The 27,291-nt window shown below is 35.9% G+C and overlaps 1 protein-coding gene across 2 annotated transcripts in view; it reads left to right on the top strand.

Annotated features, from left to right (window-relative positions):
* DGKB (diacylglycerol kinase beta) overlaps window positions 1–27,291 on the top strand; it is a 337,132-nt gene that overhangs the window by 230,821 nt on the left and 79,020 nt on the right. For both annotated transcript variants that reach the window (XM_053989200.1, XM_053989191.1), the window contains one exon: window positions 23,400–23,490. In XM_053989200.1, the coding sequence (XP_053845175.1) occupies window positions 23,400–23,490 (91 nt within the window). The remainder of the gene's footprint in view (window positions 1–23,399; window positions 23,491–27,291) is intronic.

The raw sequence follows: 27,291 nt of genomic DNA, 5'->3' as shown, positions 1-27,291 counted from the left end.
AACATAGATTGTTGTGCAGTTAGAAGTCACTTGGATCTTAGGAACATATGGCAGTTTGATTGATGTAAGTTATATCAATTCATCTTTAACATTATATCTTCTGTAATTTTGTATAATTAATCTAAACTGATTATTTTCCACTTCAAGAAGACATCAAAGAATGGTAGGTAACTTCAAAGCTCTAGTTCACAAAGATTTAAATTGAGAAGTTATGTCATCTTTCTGTTTTTAAGTTTGCTTAAAGTATCATTTGTGCAGGGGTTTAACACCAGAAAGAATGATGCATGAATTTCAAATCAATGTTATTTCTGGTAGAAAGCCAAAAGAGGTTACATACTTGCCAGAAAATAACTTTTTGTAGTTATTTAGATATATAATGCAAAATCATTACATACTTTCAGGTTTCTTGCTAATAATAGAGGAATATTTTTGGGTGTCCTAGGTCCCTCTTGTGCTCAGTCTATAATGAGTGATTTTTTTCAACTTTTTTTTTTTTTAATGAAACAGTAAAGTGCATTTTGTTTGTCTGTTTATTTTTGGTTTTTTTAAGTAATTTTAGGACCTTGAGAGAGATATAGAAAGTAATTTCCATAAGGAGACACTTTGCAACTTTACAACTTTATAAAGTTGCAAACAAACTGCAGATACATTTATTGGGAAAGTTCTCAGAAATTATCTGATGTTCATAATTACTGAAGAACCAAAAGAAAATTGAATCTATGGAAAAATACAACTTTTTGTTTGACTTAAAAATAAAAGCTGATGAATAACATTCCACAAGTGATTTCACAACTCTTTATCAACTTAGAGTGTTTGGACTTTTTAGTATTGTACCCTGTGTTTGTCCCTGTGCTTTTACAGGCACAAACAGCTGCTCCAGGAGAGCAGGCTGGTGAAGAATATGCCAGAGAGCCCCTTGAAAATGGAGACTTTTATAGATAGTTTGTACTGGCACTCCAGCACTATCCAACTGCAACTTGCAAACAAAGATATCTGCTGTATATGAATGCACAAGCAAGCATTAATGCTGATAGAAACCACTAGATCTATATCTCTCTTTGCTGACATGTGAGCTTGAAACAATATGACATAGTCCTCCCTCAGCCTAGACAGCTCACTGAGCTTGACAAGGACTCTAATGGAAGACAAGCAGTTCTGCATCGTAAGGTTTTTGATGGAAAACATAAAAGTACTGCTCTGTCCAACCACTTTCTGAACATGCTAGAAAAATGACAGATTGTCAAAATTAAGTGCCATGTTCTTTACATGAAAACAAAGCAAACATGAAGAAAGCTTTTAGCGACAGGTATTGGTTTAGTTCAGACTATTTTTCCAGTGCCTTGCAACTATACTTTAATGATACTTTCTTCAAACAGTTGTTTGTGCGTAAAGGAAGAAGATTATTTTGGTAGTCTGAAGTTCGACAAGTTTTTCAAAATTTGCTTTTCTTTTCACTAAACCCTGCAGGATAAATAGCTATGTTAAAGAAACGTCTGTAAAATCCTGGCTGAATTAAGACACATATATTAAAAGAGCAAGCTATGGATATTGACTTTTGAAGCCCTTTGATTGTGTCAGTAACTGAAATATACTTTAAATCTTGTGGCTATGAGAAAAAGTTTGAAAACATGACCTGGCATAAGCAATACCCTTTCTCTCTTTGTCTGTTAGCAGCTTGAAACAACTATTTGAAGTGTGAATTATCCCATTTTCACTTTGCAAGCTAAAAACCATGAGAAAGGAAAACTGCATACATTGTGATGCATATGCATTTTCCAAGTTCCCCATTTTTCTGCTCTTTAATCTAAAATTGATTTTCTTCTGTAAATAATTTTTGTTCTTCTCATTCTTCTTTCCAGGCTTATCTTTTATGTTTTTATTTCTGCTTTATGACATATTTAAAGATAAAATTATAAATTAAAATCTCTGTTTCTAATATTTAAGTTGAGGTTTAAATAATATGCCTTTGTTAAAAAAGGAATCAGGCCTTGGAATATTTTTACGTCCCATTAGGCATTTTTAGTAAAATCCAAGGCCTGCCTTCATTGTCAGAGAAGATGCCAGATTTTATTGACACACTAATAATCCAGAATGGGAAAATTTGCAATGAGTATGTCCTTTTAGATGAATGCTGTGCATCCCTGTGATGTCTGGTTACATAACACAGACATTTAGGGACTGTAATTCAAAGGAAACAGCAGCAGCAAGACAGAAGTCTGGCTCTGATACTAAAAAAGCAGAGGTTTGTGTGCCTATGTTGGAAAGGGAACAATAGATCATGTTATAGTTTTATTCATACTGCTCTTAATCCAGATGTTTACTTTTCCTACTCTAAAAGTTGTTTCCCTCCTTCTGCTCTTTGTATTGATGCTTGATTATATCTTATCTGAATCTTTTGTTGCAGCTAACCCAAATTAGATGATAGTGAGAACTGCAAATATTTTGCCATTATAATCATCATCATAAATCATAGGCCATAAGATCTGCCTTGTGTTTAGAGGAATCAGCTTTTTTATTGACTGTCTTCCATAATTAATAGCACTTTACTTTGTAAATCAAATTAGTCCACTTTTTCTATAAAGATTTAGTGTGAGATCATTTTTTAGAATGTTAAATGACCTTGACAAAAACAAGGGATCAATAACACGCTGATTAGCAGATTGTTTTCTGTAATATTGGATAGTTATCGTGTTGTTAGTTTTCCTGTTTTACGACCTGTAGAGGTTGAAGGTCATTGATACCACCTAGTAATTCTGTTTTCCCCAAGTAGCTGATTCTACTCTTGTCTAATACTGATGGATTCTCTTAGGCATGTGTGTAGATTTTTAGACTTACACAGGGCCTTCCTGTCTTGATTCCCAGTTCTGCTCATAATGACAGAGCTGTTAAATGTCCTGGACTTCAGGTCTCTCCCATGTCTGTGCCCAGATCCTAGGGTCAGCTACAAGGCAAGCAGTTTTCTCAGGTTTTTTTGCAGTCTGGCCTTGAAAATCTGAGAGGATGGAGACTGTACAACCTTTGTAGGCAAACATTTAACGTTCTTTTGCCTTTGGCTGTCCATTGAAAAAAAATTGTGTGTCCTATCAGATCTTATTTCAATTTATGCCCTCTTTTTCTTTGTGTCATATGCCATTGTGAAGAGTCTGGACAAGTTCTGTGGGCACCAGCAGGCTGTTACTTCTTTCCTTGCCTCTTTTTCAGGCTGAACCAAGCCCAGCACCCTCTACATCTGTTCACAAAGAACAAATGCACCAGCCCCAGCCACCTTGGTGGCCTCGGCTGGACACCCTGAACTTCTTCTCCTTTGATGGTCAGACTGCCTGTGCTCTGTTCTTGACTGATGAGGTTACTTGGCTCCTCTCCTCTCACTGCTCCTTACCAGTTCTTTATGTTTATTTCATTAGCCTTCATTCAGGTAACATAAAACATAACTCCTTGTGCCAGGAGCCCATGGCCATCAAACGTAGACTCATAGTGTCCCAGCGGGAGCATGAGGCCAGGACACTGCATTGCATTCAGCAGAGCCCTTAATGCCAAAGGAAAATCATATTCCCAGCTACATAAACTTCTTTAGTCACTTGGAAAGCAAAAGCCTGCCACATGACCTGCACAAGCACCTTATTCCAAGGCCATGTCATGTAACTGAGAAATTCTTTCAGAAGAGCAATGTTAGCAAATTAGGAAGTCTGTCAAGTTCAACAGCACGGTTCCAAGTGCTGAATCACAAGAGAGTTGCAGTTTAGGCGCTTTTGTCCCATTTTCCCTCATGTTAAAATCACCTCTCCTGGCTATGTGTCCCTCGGTGCTTTAAGGCTGTCAGGATTGGCTGTGCAGCGTTAGGCAGCCCCCTAGGAGCGCACTGCTGGTCTCACAGAGTAAATGCCACTTTCTCAAATTCTCTACGTGCAGCAAAGAAAAACAGGTGCATCTTGAAGCTGAGCTACCTATGAGCCTTTGCACTAGGAAAAGTGTCTACTTTTAAACAATTCCATCAGGATGATTTGTTGTCAGTGCTTCTGATAACTTTCAGCTCTCGTAATGCTCCTGTTCTATTGATGCCATGGTGCTTTCTGTTCATGGTGAGAGTTCTGATTTTCTCTTTTATCTGTAACACAAAACTTCCACTCATATTGATCAACTGAAAATGCTTATCAGCTCTGAACAGTCAATCCTTTATTTGAACTTTTAGCTATGGGTAACTTTGGGTATCTTGTGACACCTCATCAGTGAAGTTTTGAAAAGATGTTGTGTTCTGGAGTCTTAAAATTTGGGTAAAACATTCTGCTGTAGACCTGAATGACTGCAGGAACAAATAAATGAAGAAGTAAGAGAATGTTTATACAGAGCTTATTTTCTTAACATTTAAAAATAACCAAATTGATTTATATTTTAATTTGCTCTCTGGCTAGAACCAAAGGAGAAAAGGGGTTTACAAATGTATATTATGCAAAGGAAAGAACAATGCTAAAATCAGAATCCAAAGTGCATAATGCTAATGCCATGAAAGATCAAGACTGAGGTCCTGATCTCATTGAAACTGGCAGGAATTTGATTTTTGAATTAGCAGGGTCAGATTTCATTCTAGATAAAAGATGTTAGGGTGTAAGTTTCCATACTAGCTATTAGGATATGAAAGTACTAAAAATGCCTAAAATAATTATTAAATTACGCAGATTTTGTAGAGGATTTGGTTCCTGCACAAAACTAGCATTAAATAGGTGTGAGATAAGGATATAGAACTGAACACAGAAGATACAATATCAAAGAGGTATCGTAAAGGTTGTGATTTCTTTAACAGGATTTAGGTTTCAGCACTTTTTAACCTAACAGGAGATTAAAAGTATATTGACCACAAGGAGTTTGTAATATGCTACCTGAAAGACAAAATTAATCTTATTTTGTTTCTAGTTCTTTCTTATAGGTGTGTTATTCAGTACAAGTCAACACTAGCTAATTCATAGAAATAGTTGCTATTATATATTTTTATGCCCAGTTTATACAGACTTTATTTATTTCTTACAGTGGAACATAATGTCTCTGTCAGAGAGCTGTAAGTAAACATTGAAAGCAAAGCTTTTGTCTTATAAAAATTAGAAGAATGTTAAGTAATACTGGAGAAATGTCAACAGTTGTGTGGGTAAATTGTTTTAAAAATAGCTAAATGGAGGGTCAAATATCTAGAAAACACAGAGGTCATGTGGAGAATGATAAACTTTTATTTTAGAGAACAATGACTTAGCAAAGTACTAGACAGTCATGCCTGATAATGAGCTGAACAGGAGCTTTTGAGAGTGATTCTGTAATTTGCAGATGAGATAAGGGCTTTGGCTTTATGAACAGGGGAGTGAGATGTAGGAAGGTGATTCTTTAAAATTCATGTGATGTTCATGAGAATAGTGCTGTTTTATGTAATCCTAATGCCCAGTCTTTAAAAAGAACATTGAAAATTGTAGAGGTTTCTGAAAAAGCTGCAAAAAATTTTAAAGAAAGAAATTATAAAAGGGAAAGACACAAAACACCTGAATACTAGTCATTCATCATAAAAAGGAGAAGATTAAATTATGAAATGACCATAGCAAGTATCTGCATGGGATCTTACTCATTTGTAAAAATTGTAAAGGTTTGTTTGTTTTAGTAGATGAAGGTATTCAAAGGCACAGAAGCTGCAAGTAGGTAGATTTGATCTAGGAATGATGAATACAAATGCTTATCAGTCAACATAATGAGCTGGTGAAAGCATTTTCTCACAAGTCAACACCATTACAGTTCCATGAGAACAACCATAGCAAGGGGAACAGAATCCCACACTAACAATGCCAAAATCAAATAAATAAACCCTCCTAGAATATCAGTTGCATCACTTGGGGATAATATGAACCCTCAAGTCCTATGAAAAAGTAGAGGAGATAATTATTTTTGATTTATGACTTGTATACTAAAAGAGTAAAAGAACCAACATTTGTGAAGAATTTTGGAAGGACATCTTCTGGGATACTTTTTCAGGCACTCCATTCTATGTCTTTGATCTCTTTGACTTGTCTTTCCACCAGACCTTTTTCTCTGCCAAAGATTAGTGACATTCAGAAGACCTTAAAGCTCCATTTTTAGAGTGTATAAGCATTATTTCACACAATATTAACAGATATTTTCAAAGTAACGTGTACTTACAAACTTAAGTTCTATTGATTTTTACTATAGTGCTGTGTGGAGTGGTCTAAAAACTTCACCAAACCAAGTGAAATGCTTTAGAACGGAGCAGAGCTGTCCCCAGAGCTAGGGAACTCTGGGTACTCCCCAGCTATCACCCAGTGGTGATCCCAGTTTAGTTTAGGAAACTAAAGCTGCATCTTGGGAATTTCCAATGTCATAAAGTTCCATTTGTCTTTCTGTATAGCATTGCTGTTTGGACTTAACCTCTGAATTTAGAAGATCAATTTTAAAGATCAATTCCTTAATCTTTATTTAGGACTCTGTCAGCTCTCCTTTTGATTTGAAGACTGTCACTCACCTAAATGTGGTTGAAATACAGATAGGCAATTCTGAAAGAAAAAGAGCATGGTTGCATATTATAGAAGCTATTGCTCCTCAAACCCCGTGCCTGAATAGAGCTGAGTCCCCATCCTTTTTGTGTTTCATTCCACCTAATAATTCTTGAATTAGAGAAAAGAACTTGTGACTGTTGTGGCTGTGATATTTATGAATATTCCTGAGTATGAGGCTGTAGATAAAATGCAGCACATTTTATCAATTTTATTTTATTTGTCCCCCAGCAGACAACACTCTTCATGTGCATAATTTACAGTACAGAACTAGTCATAGAAACTAGTAAGTAGTAAGGGGCTTTTTTCATACTCAGATCATCTACAGAATAGTTGCTAGTTGTTTGTGTTTTTTTTTTTTTAATGTTCTGTGTAATAGCTGTAAAATTAATGTTTTATTTGTCATGCTGTGATGGAATGTATATGTTTATCAGATAAAATGTTCATACACAGTAAAATGGAGTGCTCAGATCAGAGGCTGTAACTCTTTCTGGCTGAGAGCAGACCATGGGTCCTGTGATCTGAGAGTGGAGCCTTTTAAAACTTCAGTGTTTAAAAATGAGAGAGATTTTTTGTGCATTTCTAGGCAGAGGGAGGGAAAATCCTTTTAGTCCAGCAAACATCTGGTAGCTCAAGACTGATAAAAAAGTACTGATTGGTTCTGACAGCTGCCTGCTTTGTAGTGGTATTTAACCAGAAATACTTGAAACAGATTGATATGAATAATGAAAGATTGCATGATGTATGACACAAATAAACTTTACCACAATTTAACTCATTAACAAAGAAACAATGTTACATGAGGAAAAATCCTTATTTACTGTTTAACTCATTTGTGATATTTCATTTTTAATAACCTGACAACAAATAAGGTTTTTATAATATTTTTTTTCCATCAGGTATTGCAAGTATTTCATTGTGAAATAGGGTGAATGGGATGTCATTGTCCTTTAACAAGTGCTGCTGATGGATGTGGTCCATTTAAATGTACAACAGAGAGCTGAACTAGATAATGAACTTATTATTACTCTCTGAGGATTACAGGTTAGTCCCATAGGAGTGCAGTAAGCTAGAGAAAATCCATATCTACTGGCTAAACAATAGCCAGAGGGCTGACTGGAGATATTGATTTACTTTCTAGGCCATTTAGACCTTAATGGTGGAGAAAAGCTGAAGTGCTGTTTACTTTTCTGCCAGAATCGACCAAACAACCAGTCCATTTTTTAAAGACTTTTGATTGATTTCGCTTAGAGGAATTAGAGGTGATTTATTTTTAAGCTGAAAGCAACTCGTAAATATCTCCCACTACACAGGTTCCATGAGAGTAAATGTTAAGTGGAAATGCTTACTGAGAAATACTTTGCTGCAAATCAATGTGAGCAGGTAATACTCCTTGATAGGAGCAGTCAGGTGTTGGACACCTTTCTCAAGCGTAGTCAAGCCTCTGGTTGTGCAATGTGCGACACAGCATTTTTAAAAGACAACTTTTGTGAAGGGGTATGAATCTGATTGCTTGGCTGAATTTGTGCCAGCTGTACCCTGCTGACTTAGAAAAGGGCCATGGCTCTGGCAGCCTAAGTGGTGTTCAAGGTCAGTAGTGAGCAGCTTTAATATTTGATGGATGAAAACAGTAATTTATCATGTGACAATTGTCCATGATACTTCATACTCGCAGCAAATGAGCTCTAGCTCTAAGAAACAATTCAGAGAAAAAGCAATTTAGGATGCTGGAATTAAGTATTTTCAAAATTAGGCAAGCTTAAAGAAATGCTCCTGAGCATACTGCCACATACAGAGACACATCTAAAGAAAATAATAATATGATTTTTATTTCCTATTTAACTGTCTGGAAAAAAAAGTCATAGGTTTTTACAAATGTCTGTCAGGTGTTTTAGGGCTGTAATTGTACAAAACATGTTGCCAAAACCATTTTTTGGAATGTTGTCGTGAAATTTACAAGAGCAGAGCTGCTATGTTGATAATGCTCCTGTTTAGAGATAAAGCCACAATTTTATATTAATTCCCAACACTTAGTCTATAGCTACTACTTAGGAAAATTGTGCAGGAACATTTTTTGAAGTTCACTTGCAAAGATAACACCTTTCCTTAGAAAGCATTGCTCAGTTCTGCTTTAACAGAATAGTCTCTGTTTATTTGAAACAGGCTTGGCTTTTTTACTCCTTCCCACTCCCTTCTCTGAAGAGAGTTAGACTTGGTTAATAAGCTGCTTATATCATAACACAGCAACATGTACCTGTTACTTGAAAACTAGAATTACAGTCAGCTCTGGGGATCTCATAAAAATGTGGAAATATGTATCTTTTAAATCTGGAAGTTACATTTCAAATCCTACATGTGTTTTATGCCACTTCTCCTGCCAGCTAAGTCCTTAACTCTATGTTGAGACATCTGATTCAGCCTTCACACCATGCTACACAGCTGAAAACTGATGGGAATAAAACATATTCAAGTATCTTCTCATTCTCTGGGAAAAGCCCTGAACAACAGAAAAATAGCATTATTGTGAGGTAGAGGTCATTAGGACTTTGCACAAAGATAATTTTTACTGCCTCTTTGTGCTTGTGAACTGATGCCCAGGAGCTATGGAAAAGCTAAGAATTTCAGTGTATACTTCATCCTAGTTCTGCAATATACATAAAAATGAAAAATGGTGGATTAATGTGTGTTCCCTGTTGAAAAACTGAAAAAGTTTGATAGAACTTATTTTTTATTTTAAGTATGTGCTTTGTAGTCAGCCCACTAAGCTTTAATATAAGAATTTAATACATGATTTTGTGAAGTCACAAGCAGAAAATTTTACAGGCTGCTCCATATATGGTTTTACAGACTGCTCCATATATGGTTTCTTTAAGCTTTATTGTTTGTAAAGATTTGAAAAAGTTCACTTGCCTTTTACTTTTCTTCAGCCTTAAAAAGTTTATGGCAGAATACATTTTGCAGACCTATTTTAGATGCTAGGCTTTTAGGCTTTAATGCACTCTTAAAATTCATTTTTTTGAAAGCAAGACAAACTTGCAAGCTAACTCCTGTGACTTTATGCAAGTGTTAGTGGAAGTGTTAGCTACAGTTCTCCTGTAACTACAGCAAACTGTGATACAGCAATTTCTGTAACTGAGTATTTGCAGTTCAAAAAAAGCTGTGCATGTATATTAGCAGAAGCTGTGCAGCTGATGTTTTCTGTATGTCAAATAACAGAAGTTATTAAGATTTAAAAAATATGCCCATTTAATATAAGCTTTTCTGTTTATTTTGTCATTGGGAGTTGGTTTTTGTTGTTACTTTTTAAATTAAATCTATAAAATTATTGAACTAGAATGAATTGTAGATTAGATACATTTTAACTTTCATTTAAGAGTTGCTTGATCTAGCTTAGCTAGTTAGCTATAAAATTGTTATCTCACCTAAATTGATGAAATTTTATACTGAAATAGAGTCCAAATTATGCAAAATGGAAGAAATCAGATCAATGAACCCAAATAACAGTATTGTCATTCACTGTGTTTAATTTCCTTAACAAGTTTAAGTCCTAAAGTATTACTGAATTTAAAGCACAGAATGATTACTCTCATTTATTTCATGAGCTTAAAAGCAGTGAGTAAGGATGAGGTTCAAAGAAATCTAAATCTGGGAGGTTTTTGTTGGGTTTAGATGGTTTTTTTTCTTCTTTGCAAGTGAAGTGCATTAGGAAAGAAAACAACAGCTGGTAGCATGGAGCTGTGAGAGATTTTAAAAAGCTGGGGTGAAGTAATGATTAGAAATGCAATATGGAGCTGTAGTGCAAAAAGTAAAATCAAAGGCACTGAACTAGACAAATATAATTTAGGCAGAAGCACAGGTCTAATTACTAGACTTGAGAGCTTAGAATTATCACCCATAAAGGTTGATTCCTCACCAATTCTCTGAGTGCAGAAAATAATCCTAGTAGACATTGGTGCTAAATTTATGATTCCTATAGCATATGACAATAAAAAATTAGAAAGGCAGATTTTTTAAAGTGATCTTTTTGTAATCCTGTCAAAGGGGTCTGTATAGACTTCTTCAAAGTGAAATGTATATAATCAGAAAGACATTCCATGAAAGGCACATAAGGGAACATTTTACAGAATTATTTTAAATGTGCTTTAGAAAAATTAATTGATTTCTGCTTGTTTGCATATATTTTGAATTTTAATGGAGCACAGGATTAAAGAATAAGTGGTCTCACTATGGCCATCTAACAAGTGAAACGATTACATGCTGGGTATATAAATGTTATTTGCTGATAATCCAACAGAGTTTTTGGAGGAACAATCCTTGGTCACACAGCTTTGTACAGAGGACCAAAACCACTATACTCTTTTAGCTTTACTCTCTGCCTGGCAACCTGCCTTGTCCTTTAAGGCGCTGTTCAATGTAGAAAGTTTTCTAAATTTTTATTGTGAAGGATAAGATGGTAAGTAATTATAGTAGTAGAATTTATTATTTATACAGCTACCATGTGCATTTTCAATGCTAAGTCTTGATTTCTACTAAGTAAAGACCTTCTGTCACACTAAAAATGCATTCTGAAGTCTCTGCACATTTACAGAACAGCATTTTTAACCACAGCTGATGACTGTGTTCAATCTTCAGGGGAAAAAAGTTGCCTAAAAATATAGACTCACAAATATAGCATTAATCATAATATTTTCAGGTTTTTAAAAAATCAGTGGCCTTTTAAAAGCAAAACTCATCTCACCCTAGTCTACAAAATAGAAAGTAATGTACAGTTATTTAACAACTATGAACTTTTTTTCCCACAAAGAGAATGAAGCTTGTTCCAGGTATTTCACCTCCCTGTTGTCTCCTGAATGATCTGCACCTGAGATCCAGCAGGTGTGCTTTAACCCTTTGGTAGGAAAGCAGGTAGAGAGTATCTGTTTCCTAAGAGAAAGACAGGTTCTATACCTATTTTAAAATTCCTTGAAGGTGAGACTAGAGTGAAGGGACAGCTTATGTTACCTTTTGTATTGAATGTGCTACAGGGAACACGGGTTGGGTTCAGATCTTGGATTCTTCTGTGGTATAGCTATAAGAGTGCTTACATTCATTGTTCTACCAAAATACTTGGAAGGATATGTTCTGAAAATTCTCTTTTAGCAAGTAAAGTGAGAAATAATGAGACTTCTTTTATGTTGAATGGCTTGGAGGACAGTCCTCTATTTAGATTAAGTGTTTTGAAACAAGATAGGTGTGGGAGGATGGATTGTAGGAGAATAGAGATAGTGCTGAAGGCAATCTTGCCCCTGAGGAGTTGCAGCTGTACTAATTACCAAAGAGTAGCAACAGCCTTGCCCTTAAATAGGTCACAGCTGTGTCAAATAAGGATGGGTGTTATGAAAGAGTGGATTGGGTGGTCAAGAGGGGAGTTGGAGTTGGTTGGCTGTGCTGTGAGGAGTAAGGGTCAGGCAGTTGTGCAAGGGACAGGAAGGGTTGGGTTGTTGTGCGAAAGGAAGACAAAAGGAGTCAGTGCTGTGAGGAGCTGCCTGTGAGACCTGATGGAGAGGAGGTATGGAAGTCTTACAGAAGGATGATAAACTGATGGTGACAGTCAGTTCCCATCCACCATCGACTGGTGCCAAGCACTAATGCCAACAATTGGTGGTCCATATGGGGATGTATCCCAATAGATAGGTTTTCAGTTTCAGATTAGAGAGCTTAATCTAGGACTCAAAAGTTCACATATGAACTAGAGGTCAGTGCTCTCACTGTAGCCAGTGGTGAACCAGTTCTTTCTCTCAATGAAGCCTGGAGAGAAATTCTGTTTACTTAGGCCTGGTAAATCACATCTTCAGTTTCATTGAGTAGATGTCTTTTGTCTTGGAGGGAAATACGGTGTCCTCTTACTTCACAAGCAGACAAATGCATTGACATGCTGAAATGTAATGTCAAATGAAACCCCACGCAAGCCACCTCCTCCTTAGAGGTGGAATCAGGAGATGACACTTGAAATGGGTGAGGCTTCCTAAACTCTTCAGTAAACCAGCTCTTAGTAGAAAAATAAATTTTGAACTCCTCTGAGTCCCAGTCAAAGAGGCAGAGTCTGACCTAAAAAGGTTTAAACCTGTAAGGTTTAAATATTTCTGGAGGAATGATAAGGGGAAAGATTTAGTCAAAGATCTTCTACACAGTCTGATTTTCTCCAGTGTGTGGTCACAGAAGAGATGTTCATTGTTTGCCTTACAGCATTTGATGGTTTGCTTCTTTTTCTTTTCACCTACTCTTCTCATTGTGTCCTACTTGGGAATGGTATAAAGCATGGTGTTTTAAGTACTTTATGATAATGGAAGGATTTTTTTTTTATAGGAATCAAATAGAAAGTATTGAGATACTTCAGCTTTTCAGTGACTTAAAGTATACACTAGAGAAAAAGATTATTTAATTACATACCATCCCCTGCTTTACAGGGGAACAAAACTGGTTTATATGATTGTTAGTTTGCTAGTTTTCTAAAACAGAGTTACAGTTTTGCATGTGAAGCAGCCAATGAAGCGTTCTTCCTTCAAACCTGTCCCTGAACCTTTGAAATATCTTACATGTACTACTTAGTGTACCTAGTGTCATGTCTGTTTTTATATATCCATATTAGTGGGTGGGGGAAAGGAATATTGTTTTTTTTTTCCTCTGATGTAATAAAATGTGGAGGCCTGTGTCCTTGCTCTGAGATAGTAGGTCTATTCTAATATATATAGAGAGGGCTTTTTTGCCTTTTTTTTTTTTTTTTCCTCTTTTGTTTAATGAGTTTTGTTGGTTCTCTAGTATGACCAAAGCTGGTAAATGTGGAACTGTTCATAGACTTTATTTTTGTTCATAATAAAAAAAAAAAACTCTTGAGATTAATGAGTCATTGGTGCCTCAGCATCTGCTCCCAAGACTGGGGAATTTGGGAAAGAAACTGAAGAGAAATATAAGCATAAAAATAAGTAAAATGTTAAGAGCAGAAATCTTCATGATGATGAATGGACATGAAGGATTTAAGTGTAACAGAAATGTTTATTTAGGGAAGCAAAATGACAGACTAAATCACAGCTATAATGAAGACACTTTCAAAGTGAGTATTTTGAGAAACTTAACGATATTTTGGGCTTACCAATAAATTTGATAAAACAATATATTCAAAAGCAAGCATCAGAAATCCATATTTAAAACACATATTGCTGTCACAGACCAGAAATAGTACCCTCTATCATGGACAAATATCTTGTAGATTATGTTAGTCAGGTATCACAATTTATAATAGCTAAGTTTCATAACAGTTGCTGTAAGTTAACCTCCAGTAATTAGTCTCAGTTGAGTAAGCCACTTTTCTGTAACTCTGGAGAAAATACTTTTTCTATTCCTTATGAACATCTTGTTGCATATTGCCACAAAGCAACTTGAGGCACAACTCCGAAGTTCCTCCTGTATTATAGCACCTAGCACATGCTCCAAAGAGCTTAAAAATTTTAGGGTGTTTTGTTTATGCTTCCATATGGGAATTTTTACTTGTATTTTAGGATAAATTTTTCCTCCATATAGATGTTAGTAGTAGGTTCTTTGCTGGAGTCTAAAGTGTAAGGAGAGTATTCAAGCTTTCTTGCTTATGCAAGCATCATAATAAAAAAAAGAACAGGTTTCATAGCACATAGGATTGTGGCTTGTGGGTATGATTATCAACCTGGTGTTGCTCTTATGTTGGTGTGTTTTTTTTTTTTTGTTTTTTTTTTTTTGTGGTAGCCCCAGCAGAGTGAGCACTTCTGGTCTGTCTACTGTTTCTCTCAGATACCTGAACAAATTACATTCTGACGTGTAGCTCAGCAAAATCAGGAAACAGTGCACAGGCTTCCAGTGAATTCATTGCATCTTGTCTGCAAATATACAGAAAACAGATGATATTTGGGAACATCAGTACCTGTCTAAAGTGTGTGAATTGACTGGTATTCAGAAGTGAACTGTCTGTATGAATATTTCAATCCAAATGGATAGTTGGAGCCTGAGATAAGAAGTGATTTCCTTTCTCCCCCTCCATTAATCCCCCTGTGGAGATGAAAGTTTAATTCAGCTATTTGTAAACCTAGGCTTTGTCACTGAGAATTAATTTCTTTTTGTAAAATTAGAATTATTTTGTTATTTTTCTCTATGCATCATTTTAAATTTATCCACATTAAATGTCATCTGCATTTTTATACCCCAGTCACTAAGTACTGCAAGGCCCTTTTGCAACTTTTCATGGCTTATGTTTACTATGAAAATGGTCAGGGCAAGGTGTCCAGGAGTGGTTTCTTGGCCAGATGTGAGACCAGAGCTGAAGGCAGGACTTGAACTGGATAGACAGGGGCAAAGGATGAAAATTACACTGGAATGAGCTGGAGACAGTTTTGAGGAAATTGGGCAAAGAACTGGAAAAAGTGGGACAGGCAGGAGGGCAGTGGAGGTTGCAGCCCAACTGCATGGACAACTGCGAGCTACAGTGCAGAACTGTTATAAAGCATGGCAGAAAATTGAGTCAAATTCAGCTTTGCAGCAGTAGAACTGATAAATGTCAGGGAAAATGATCTCACAGTATTACTTAGTGGTGTAAGTACTTATGGGGTAGCTTTTCAACCATGAGTGGTATCATTTTATGATACGTGAAAATGTTATTTATTGTGTAAAACTGGAACTGGTCTATGAGGATTTTAGTTTTTCTGCAGTTATCTATATGGCCTCTGCTTATGCTCTGTGCCATACGAGATTAACACTTAGATTTGCCAGAAGTACAGTTGGTAATGGAAAAAGGAAAAAATTGACAAAGATGTCTCTATTAAAATCATGCCAGTCACACATAAATCTCTTATGGATGTGCATCTCCACTGGCTATTTCCTTACCTTTGCGTATGATTCATTATAAAGAAGAACAGGAATTATATGATTGTTAAGACAGAAGTAGAAAGAAAAGAACATTAGAAAAAGTCATACATTCTTATTAATATATATTATGTGCTGCAATGAAATCATTTTTACCTAAGTATAAAATTACCTAGATAATAGATTTATGAACTGTAAGAAAAGATGGAAAATATGTTGTCTGTTGAAAACTACTGTGAGAGACCAGGTAAAAGTATTCTTTATATTGAATTGTAGAAAACACTGAATATTTTTAACAACTGAAATTTTATTTATTTTATACAGTATCGAGTATTTAATTAGATAATATCCAAAGTATACAGATATTTCTATCACCAGAAATACGAAGTACAATCTCTGACATATAATATGCTGTAAATTTTTACTTCACAGAATGAATTAATTTGTAAAACACCTCTGAGATCATCAGATTATCGAGTCCAGCCTATGACCAAACTAGGACATGGTACTAAATGCTCTGTCCAGTCATTCCTTAAACACCTCCAGGGATGGTGAGCACCACTTCACTGGGCAGCCCATTCCAATATCTAATCACCCATTCTTTGAAGAAATTCTCCCTAATGTCCAACAGCTTGACACAGGTCCTCTTGTCCTATTACTTGTTGCCTGGGAAAAGACACTGACAAGCCCTTCCCCCCCACAACCCCCAGCTACACCCTCCTTTCAGGCAGTGTAGCGAGTGATAAGGTTTCCCCTGAGCCTCCTTTCCTCCAGGCTAAGCAACCCCAGCTCCCCCAGCCTCTCCTCTCAGAACTTACGTTCCAAAGCCTTTATAACTGTTGCCTTTCCCTGGACTTGCTCCTCAATGTCCTTCCTAAATTGAGAGGCCCAGAGCTGGACACAGCATTTGAGGTGTGGCCTCACCAGTACTGAGTACAGGGGAAGAATTTCATCCCTGGTCCTGTTGACCACACTGTTCCTGATAAAGACAAGGTGCCTTTGGCCTTCTTGGCCATCTGGCCACACTGCATTCGGTGGCTGCATTCAGGCACACTTGTTCAGCAGCTGTCAACCAGCAGCCCCAGGTCCTTTTCTGCTTGGCCATTTTCCAGCTTTTCTGCCCCCAGGCTGTAGCGCTGCATGGGGTTGTTGTGGCCAAAGTGCAGGACCTGGCTTTTGGTCTTGTTGAACCTCACACTGTTGGTCTTGGACCATCAATCCAGTCTGTCCAGGTCCATCTGCAGAGCCTTCCTGCACTCCAGCAGATCGGAACACCAACCCAACTTGGTGTTGTCTGCAGATTTGCTAATGGTACTCACAAGCCCCTCATCCAAATCAATAAAGATAGGTGGGACTGGGCCCAACACTGATCCCTGGAGAACATCACTAATGGTGGGATGTTGGCTGAATGTGGCACCATTTGCCATCAGTCTCTGGGCCCTGCCATTCAGCCAGCCCAGAGAAGAGTATGTCTGTCACTTGCACTTTAATGTATGTCTTGCAGGCTGGAACTCATTAAACCAAAAGCAGCAACTTCATACATACCTCAGTAAACTTGTTTTTCCCAAAAATACATTTTTTTCCCCCATACATTAGGAATCACTTCCATTTTGCTTTAGAAGCGTCCACAAATCGAATTAAAATCATAGAATGTTTGGGGTTGGAAGGGGCCTTTAAAGATCATACAGTTCTGACCCTGCTGCCATGGGCAGGGATACCTTCCACTACACCAGTTGCTCAAAGCCCCATCCAACCTGGCCTTGAACACTTCCAGGAGTGGTGGATCCACAGCTTCTCTGTGCAACCTGTTCTAGTGTCTCACCACCCTCATCGTAAAAGAATTCTTCTTTATGTCTAATCTGAATGTAGTGTTTTTCAATTTGATAGAATAATAAATAATAAATCTTCCATAGAGCTAGATTATTCCCAGCTGTATACTACATGGGATTTTATACTATCCTCTGTTGTATCTGGTAATAATAACCAATGTCAGTGACAGAATATTGGAAGAGATGTTCAGCTTTTCTGCCCATCATGACGTTTCCTATATTTCTAGTTTCATTTTTAGACCTTATTATCTGTATTGTCAACCTTAAGAAATATGTGGTTTTATGTAGGCCTCCTTTAGGATTATTTTATTTTTCTTCTCTTCTGTACTTTATCATCATACCTTTTTCAGTGCTGCAGAACTTCAATGCATTTCAAAATTAAGTTCCTATCTTTTCCTCATTTTCTCCTTTTTTTTCCTTTGTAATGCTCATAGTTTCTGCTCTGTGGAAATATACCTCCATTTCAGTTCACTTTCTGGTATTTTTGGTTCCCTGCAGAGGTGGTTCTACACATTATTCCACATTTGCTTGGAACAAAAGAGTGAACAGAGGAGAAAAGGAAGGTAAAGAGACCTGTTCCTTTTAAATACCTAGCATGAATCTGTGTCTCTGAGCACATTCGAGACTTCTGGTGGATGAGATGATAAGCATCTACTCTTTATGGTTTCTTTGCTACTTTTTTTTTTCTGCCATAGAATTTTTTTTTTCAAATTCATTACATTCTGCACATTGTTGTTCGTGAATGCTGCTCTTTGAATGGGAGCTTTATGCTGAAAATTCTATGAGTTTATGATACAGATTGAGATCAACTCTTGACACTCACTGACAAAGAAACAGTACTTCTGCAACAAAGTCAGAATAGTCTTTAAAAACGTATTTTCAGAAAGCAGTGCTAAGAGATTATATTTTGGGGAACAATATACTTTCTGGAGGAATTAAAGTTCTGCTTGTCCGTGAGCAGACATTCTTACACAGATTTGTATTAGAGGTTGCTTCCTGGCAGTGGACTTTTCAAGGAATTTACCTTGGAAGACTGAAGAATTCTAGTACTTTCCTAATATAGATTAAAGGATAAAAGTTGACAGAACTAGAGACAAAAGTTAGTTGTTTCTCTGCCAAAGAATATGGCAAATAAAGCCTTCCCAGAGTCTATTTCCAAGTGGTCATAATATGGTAAAATTCTGTGTTTATTTTCATGCAGATGGCTAGAGGAATATTCTTGATGCAAGGCCATTCTCATGCCAAATTTTAAATCTCTGCTCAGAAAGTGTAGCTGTATTAAAGCAGTTCAAAGTGTGTGTTATCAAACACTCTTAATATAAGCAAATATGCATGTTTTTAATCCAATTGTTTTCAAAAATGGTCAAAATATTTCAGCTGACATTTTTCAAAAATAACAGAAATTTTCTGATGCAGAAATTTCAGCTGAAGTCATTGAAGCTTGACACTGCATAAAGTGTAAATAAATATAATAAATATAAATAGTAACTATAAGAAGTGTAAATAGGATGTGGTAGAAAGTGTGACAAACTTGCAAATGTAGCAATAAGCTCTTACCCCAAGTGAAGTCCGTAAATGCCAGAATAAGAATTTGTTACTTAAGTTAAAGGTACTCCTTTTATTGTGACCTTTTTATCAGCAGCCCATAACTGTTCTATTGTTCCACATGTTCTGACAGTGTTCATACTGCAAAGTATAGATGCTCTTCAGGTGTTGAATAAAGTATTTACTATTTCCATATTTAGATACAGGACAATTTTTCAATGACATGCCTTGTAATTGCTTAATCAGAAAGGTTATATAAAATAGTTTTAGCAGTAGGGGGGTTTTTGATTAACTGATAATGGAGCAAACCCATATCACAGACTATTTTGATTATTTTGCCTTGATTACCAAATATTAGTCTGAACTTTTCCAAGAAACATATCTAAGTTTCTAAGTCTGATATTTATCCACAGTATAGAAATGCTGTAAGAAAGGGCAGTTTTACCGCTTTTATAATGTTGTTACAACCTGCCTCTGAAGGTGAGAGTAACTGAGGTTCATGTTAACAGATCCCTTGGGTAGATTAGAGTGAAATGACATGGAATGACCAGTGTTTATGTGTACATAGATACCACCACCTGTGGATCCAGTGATGAGATTTGATTGTTGCTTTGTTGAAGTGATGGTCACAGTCTTGATCTGTCAGGAGTGAGGAAGCCCCTGAAAAATATAGTTCAGTGGGTTGATAAATATATTCAGTTTCAGGTAGGAACCCAAGGTACATCCCCTGGAGTGGGAATTCAACACTGTCTATGGAAACAGCATGGATCATGTTCATCCTCTGGTGGAAGACCCCAGAAATGAGTCTGGGGGCACTTCCGAGATCTTTGATGGTTTATGACATTTTCTAAGACACTACAACTCTTCCTCACATCTGCTTGGTTTAGCCATTTATTCCCCATCAGAAGGGATGAATACCTTCAGGCCTGTCCTGGTACTTCCCTACAACCAGAGTTTTATGCCTGAGCAATTTATGTAACTGAGGACATTGACATAATAAAAAGAATTATCCCATATAGCAAGATCTTCTTACCAGCCTCTTCCTTAACTTGGCTCAAACCCCGGCTTGTTGCTGAACAGACTGGTTTGTTGTGGTCCTCCTCTAGTGCTCACCCCCTTTGCACCTGGTATGTTAGGTTTCACCACCATACACCCAAAACTTCTCCTCCTCCCCTTTGGCTGGGGGATGCAAACCTGGCCTCAGCAAAGCACCTGCTGCTTTTGCAAATGGCTAATTGCATGAGTCATTAACCATTAACATTTCAGTCTCCCACAACTGTTGTCCAAATTTTTCATCACTGTTAAAGAAGATCATTCCACTTACCAGATTGACCAATACTTGAAAATGTGGAACACTGCCTGCATAAAAGGTGTTTAGGTTCTTGAAGTACAGTTTTGTTTTGTCATTCCTATACCCATAGGCTGTATACTTTGACATATTGTAATACAATAGCAAGATAGGTCAGCCTTTAATCATGATTGATGTTTTATTTATATTGTAAAGTTTTTCGGAGTTTAGTTCAAAGCATGTGAAAAAAACTAAAAAAACCAAACTCGTTCCTGTAGAATAATCTATTCCCTTTCCTATTCCAACAAAACCAGTGTTAAAAAGAAGGAGCAGACTTCAAACTTATTTTTGGTCATCTCTTATTAAAAGCTGAGAAAAGTCGAAATCATTTCCTCTGGGAGAGAGAAAATATACATGACAGCAGCCTGTGATTCAGTTTCATATGGTTTTAATGTGGCAGAATTGTCATTAAATATGTATTTGTTTAGCAATCTAAAATTTACTTAAATTGTGGAAGAAATTAGAGTGGCCATAAGAATAGTTCATTAATCTTCTGTTTGCTGCTGTATTGATAAGCAGATGAGCTTTACCTCTTTGAAACAGGAATGCAAGTGGAAGATATGAACTAGACGTTGAGGTCTTTTAATTATTAGGAAAATTGTAATATTTAGGAGAATAATAAAACTTGTCTTGCTTATGAAAATTTCAGTATAATTTCTCTGGAGTTCATTGTTTAACTCCATTTTGTATCTCTATGAAAAGTAATATAATCCTCTGTTCAGTAAAAGATATAGTGCATTTGAATAAAACCACAAAATTTAATCTATTTCATGGCTTGTAAAGGAAATTGGTAAATCATTTGAAAATGAAGCATAAAATTATTTGTATCTACATCTATCTTTGCATTTGAAAAGCTGTCAAGTAAGTTGTCTTTCTATGCTTAAAAACAGTCTACTAGAGAATGGAGAACAGGTTCACAATACATTTGTTGGCCTGATAGACTCTTATAGGTTATATTTAAATTACAAGACATCAAAACTTCACCTGAAATATTTACTTAATCTTCAATTATAAGATTCTACAAGGTGAGATTTATGGATCTAAATTTTCTAGTATTCCTTCAGTGCATTGCCAATGCTGGGTTTTGTGTGGCTGAGCTCAAAATACCTGAATTTGCCACACTATATTCTGAATGACTCAAAAATGTGTCTATTTTAACTTCGTGCAAGTCAAAGAGTGTTTTATATAGAATGCTAATAAATGAGTCAATTTAAAGCAGTCTTTTAAATAAAGAAGAAGAAAAGGTTATTTCTTCATTTGGGGTAAAAGTAACTGAATAGCAAAAGGAAAGCCTATCAAAAGAGAAGACACATAGGCTTTTTTTATCTGAATAATAAGATCAAAAGACATTGCAAAGTATTTTTATGAATATTTACCTCAAGGTTTTGTTGGTCTTCTAGTTTTATTAAGGTTTTTTGCTTGGGTTTTTTTTTTTTTTTTTTAATGTGGTTTGTTTGGTTTGGGGTTTTAATTTGGGGGGGGCATTGTTTGTTTTTGTTTGGTCCGTTGTGGTTTTTTTGTTTGTTTGTTTTTATTGTTGATCATCCCTATGTGGGAAGTAGTGGGAAAATAGATGCAACAATATTTTCCAACGACACCCAATAGAAATTCAAGACTTAGTTCACATTTCTTTGGAAACAAAAGGTTTCTAAATTTCTTCATATAAGTTGGTATAAGTAGAGCACTTGATCCCAGGTCAGTATGGCAGCGTGCTAGCTAAACTGCAGGTTTAGAAGGAATGTATGTTGGATCACTTCCATTCATAGACTTGAGAAATCTGGACCTGAATCAGGCCAGAGACCTTCTGGTTGTTAAAGCTCCTTTGAGAAGATGCCATTTATCTGAGAGAAGGTTCTCAAAAATAGTTTACAAATATTTCCAGATTTTCTGTGTAAAAGCCTTTGGAAATTCCTGTAAATTTTTCAACCGGAAGTGTGTCATTTCCTTATTACTCTTCTCTTCCCAACTCTGTGTAGGCTGCCAGGTTGGACATCTTTACAGCCCTCTGATGCTGCACCAGGAATTGCTGGCTCTTATACAAACAGGTTTCTGGAAATGGCCAGTACTGCAATACCTCTTCTTACTTTGTGATTTTAAGAGTCATTAAGTAGATTTTAACAACAGTTAAGTAGTCCCTTATATGTAATTTGAAGTAATTAAAAGTAGGATTTGTACTTTTGACATGTTTTACAGTCATCTACATTTTTGTTTCATTCTTCTCCACTGCTAGCTCATGCAGATTCTGTTGTTTTCAAGTTAGAAGCATAATGTGCTATGCTTGTGTCAGAGAACAGTTTATACAAGAGGAGAAACTGCGTTCATATCTGATTCCTAAGTGGGAATAATGAATTCTAATTCAGTGTCTTTTGTTATGGTTCTTTAGCTTCTTTTTTTTTTTTTTTTTTGTTACTGAATAATAATTACTCATGGGAGTTCACAAAAAGTACACATACTTATTTGAAATGGTGCTGTTGGTGTCCTGATTGTATTTAACAGTATGCAATAAATCTGGTAAAACAGAAGTTCAGTCTTTATGTATTTAAAAAGGAAAAAGTGTAAATTCTGCCTGCTGTCATGATAAACTAAGCAATTTACTGGCATTTAATCCAGTTTTATTTTCCTGTAGAACCTGTTAATGAACTTCAAGATGCAGGTCTCATTGCCCATTTAAAATGTGTCTATGAGTGAATTACCTGGTAATACAGCTCTCCTTCTGCAAAATATCTAAAGATTGCTAGATCTGGAATTTTTATTTTCTTCTAGTATCTCGTCTGCCATCATCTACAATAGGCATTTGCCTTTACATTTAACTAAATGTAGCTTAAGGCAAGCTACATTTTTTCTTGGCTCTTCTTCATGATGGGATTGCCCTGCTTGCACATTCTACTACTCTGCAGGATAAAGATGTTAACTGTGAATCGGAAATCATATAGTAAGACATGAAATAAAATCGATACATTTTTCTGAGGCATGTCACTGGTTAAGCGACAAAAAATATTCTGATAGTCACTGAAAAAGAAAAGTCAAAGGTACATTTGAACCTGTCAGTTCAACATATTCCTGTTATCCCTTTAGGGGATATCATACAACTTGACACCAACATTTAAGCTTTGAAAATTATGAGCTCATCTATTTCAAATGGGATGTCACATGTTCCCAAGCCTTTGCCATTACTTATAGTGGAAGACAGGATGATCACTTTTGTCACATATTGATAGTGAATAAGATATTTCTTTTTTTCTTTTCTTTTTTTTTTTTTTTTTCTTGTTTCAGAATGAAGAACAAATTTTGGTATTTTGAATTTGGCACTTCGGAAACTTTCTCAGCCACCTGTAAGAAGCTGCATGAATCTGTAGAAATAGAAGTAAGAAACTAATTGTTGCCTTTATCCTTGAAATGTCACTAGTTTGGCTGAAATGCAGGGAGCAAGGGTGCAGAGTGCCTGAATCCAACAAGGCAAAGCAGTGCACATCCTTTTGACCCTATATTCCAAAATATTATTTTTATCATGTCTATTTGTAGTGTAGCCCTGCACACTGGAACAAAGTTCAGTTTGATGATTAGTGAAGTCTTAATACAGTAGACAAGGTCAAGAGGTGAAGTATAACATTAGAAATCAATAGGGAGTGTGGCTAGGTCAGGTGGAAAAATGAAAGACTGTTGCAGGGAGTGAGAGCTGCTGCAGGATTAAAATAAAAAAAAATAATCTTATTATTTCTAGGTCCCAAGGTTTTATAACCTTTAAAACTCAATTCCCTAAAATTGTACGTACTTTCCTGAATAAAGGTTAAAGAATATATATATATTTTTTGAATTATTCCCCTTCATTAAATAGCTTTTCTCTCTGCACAAGGGGTCATCTTTCCATTATACATTGAACATTAACTAAAAAGACACAGGATACAGACAAAATGGGAATTTAAAATAATGTGCCACTGCCACTTTGATGGCTGCTAAAATAAGTGGCTGAATTACATAAACTGTTTGGGCATCTGATGTTTATGAATAAGTACATGAAAAATGAGAAATGAGTGAAGATACAAACCTGAGAATTTAGGTTAAATAATGAAATCATTTTTCAAGTGGATTATGGTGCTTTTCCTTTCCAGTAGTAATGAGAAACTGCATGTGTCAATGGAGTATTTGTATAGTACCATGAGGACTCAGAGATGTATGGTGGGAGCTATGAGAGTCCAGTCAAAGCCTCCTAAAGGGTGAAGTCTGAAATGATCTGAAGGAACCATGTACCTGGTAGCAGGACAGTAGCAGAGAATACTGAGACTGAAACTGTAAGACCAGCAGTGCCACACATGCCTGTTATGCTGTTATGTTTCGCTTTGAAGTGAAAACCTGCTCCTTATGTGTTAGATTAAAATATAATAGAAATAAAACAGAACTCCACCAAAAGCCTTAGGAAAAAAAAACTTAACAAAAAAAATCACCCTTTCTTCCCAAGAGAGTGCTTCACGCACGTGAGTTTAAGGAAATGTAGCATGAAAAATATTTTATTAGTTATTAGAAAAAAAGCTTATCTGGTTTGATTAGATTTGAATAAACTGCAAGTTAAATGTACCTTTTGATTAAATACAAATTGAAGAGCAGGCTTTCCCAATAAAATATTGATATCTAGACTAGATATCTATATCATAATGTATATATTATGACATATAATACTAAGTCATACATATAATACTAATACTGATACATACTAAGATGTGAACTTTATAATTTTAACCATTCAAAGAATGATTAAATGTTAGCATCACAAAGCAAACAAGTAGGTGTACAAGTCTATGGTGCTGTTGCTATCAGTTGTGCAATTATTATGTATTCATGTCAATAAGTATTATTACCAACAAAGTGTTACATTGCCAGTATATGAGGCATGTTTCTTAATACTCACTTCATTCATCCTAGTCATTGCCATTAGTCACACAATTAGGAACAAAAAGCATAGTTTCCAGAGTTTACAAGAACTATTAGGAGGTGTTTATTTGCATATTTATTTACAATGAGTAAATTACAATGCTTGCCAGTATGCTTGTATCTAGTAGTTCTTGTTTGAACATTATCAGCATTTTAGTCTGATTTTTAACCTGATGCCCCTTGGGGATGTCACTGTAAATGGGAGGTTGATGCATGGGACCACAGTTTACTCCAGATAAAATGCACAATGAATGTGCTTGCTCTACAGCCAAATTTTGAATGAACAAAGCCTGAGAAGATTAAGCATCTGTATCTCTGAGCTGTTAGAAAGTGATCAAATGTTCTCTGGGCAAATATTTGTTTAGCCTTGTATTTGATTTCTAACCTAATTAAGCTTGGTTTTTCTGACATACGTTCTTGACTCATGTTCTGTATGTTTTCTTTTGTGTGAGTGTGAGATGCAGAACAAAGTTGGACACCATTCTTATGTTATCCAGAACAAGATGTATTTTTGTTTTCAAAATCGGATGTAAGAAGTTGAGGAGAGGTTCTAAAGGGAAAGAACCAAAATCAAACAAACAAACAAATCCTAGGACAAAATTAAGTATTTATTTTCAATAATAATGTGTCAGTAAACAAGACTGAAGATTTTACAATTCAGAGAACTTACAATTTATTTCTACTTCAGAAGAAAAAAAGAAAGGTATGTGAAAGATATATAATGAGAGTAGGTATAGATGAGGTGTAAGTAGGGGTGGCATGCGCCATACCTGCAATGCTGTAAAACCATAGTGGGAGCAGTATAAGCTTTCTATACCACCTGGTGTTAACAGGTAAGGGAAAGGAATTTAAAACGTTCCTATACACTTGCCCGATATTGCTTCGCTGGTTTCACAGCAAAGCCTTAATATCAGCTCTTTTCAGGCATAGATATGTATTTTCTCAAAAGAGAGATGATCTGAAAATAATTGATGTGATAAATAAGGTACAAACAATTATACCCAAGAAGTGAATGAGGCCAGGAGAGAAGGCAAAAAGAGTTAGAAAAGCTAGCGTTTCTTTTTTTGTCTAGATAGACATACTCCACATTTTAAAAGTATGCTTTTGTTTTTAACAGCATCATTACATTATTTGAAATAAAAAGAAAAAGAAGCAGAACATGTGTATTTTGTTTTTGTGTTAGAATGTGTTAGAACTATGCAGAGCTACCTGTAGGGCAAACTTTTTGTCTGTGTACGAACAAAAGAAATGCTCCTTTCCTAATCCAGAAAGTTGCTCATCTCTGGGGGACTCTGAGGCCTCCTCACATAATTGTCTTAGTGTACTACCTGCTGTGCTCAATATTGAGTGAAAATGGAAGCTAGACCCCGCACCATCCTATTTCACAATTCTTCTTTTATTTAAATAATTCCAGTCAGTTTGGGGGACGCCAGACCTTTATAAATTAACAGCAGGGAAATACCAAAGGTGTCAGATTGCATATTTATCATCTTTCTCGTGTAATACTTAAATATGTATTAAGAAGTGACTGACATAAATTAGGCAGATTTCAGAAGCCACAGGCCGTGGCTTGTAGAGGACCCCCTTCTGCTTGACATTTCATCCTTGTCAAAGATCAAATTATTTTAATTTAGGCTGCAAATTATAAGAAATGAAGACTTCTTTGTGGGAATTCCCTGTGGTAATCTGACTTTTGTTGTTACTGCTGCTTGTCAGTGTGCAAAAGATATAATATGCATGCAAATAAGGTTAAAAAATATGTACTATCTAATTATCCAGCCAGTACATTCCACTTGAAGACAGTGGGAGGCCTGACACACAGTATGTGTTTGATTCATTGAGGCCTGCAGGGTATTTACACAAGATTACTTTTAATTATGAAATTAATATCTGTTTATCTAGAATGTATAGCAGTAAGTGAGCATACACATGAGCAGAATTTTTAGCAAAATAAATCATCTTAGTATTTAATACATATAAAATACTGGGGAAAACCACAAATTTGCTTCAAAAAATGACAGTGAAAACCTAGGCCTTTATTCTTGTAAAAAAAGTGCTATTAAAAAGTTGCACTTTCAATTATAGTAGTTACCACAACTGCTAATTCACTTTCAGCTATGCCTTTTGACTTTAAAGTTTTCCCTGTACAAATATAATCCACAGGTTTAAAATCTGATTCTTGAAGAGCAAATATGAAATGGAAATCTTAATGTTGAAATTTTTCTCTCTCCACATTTAT

The sequence above is a fragment of the Vidua macroura genome, chromosome 1, assembly GCF_024509145.1.
Source record: "Vidua macroura isolate BioBank_ID:100142 chromosome 1, ASM2450914v1, whole genome shotgun sequence".
Lineage (NCBI taxonomy): Eukaryota > Metazoa > Chordata > Aves > Passeriformes > Viduidae > Vidua > Vidua macroura.
This window is presented reverse-complemented; position numbering and strand designations above follow the sequence as displayed.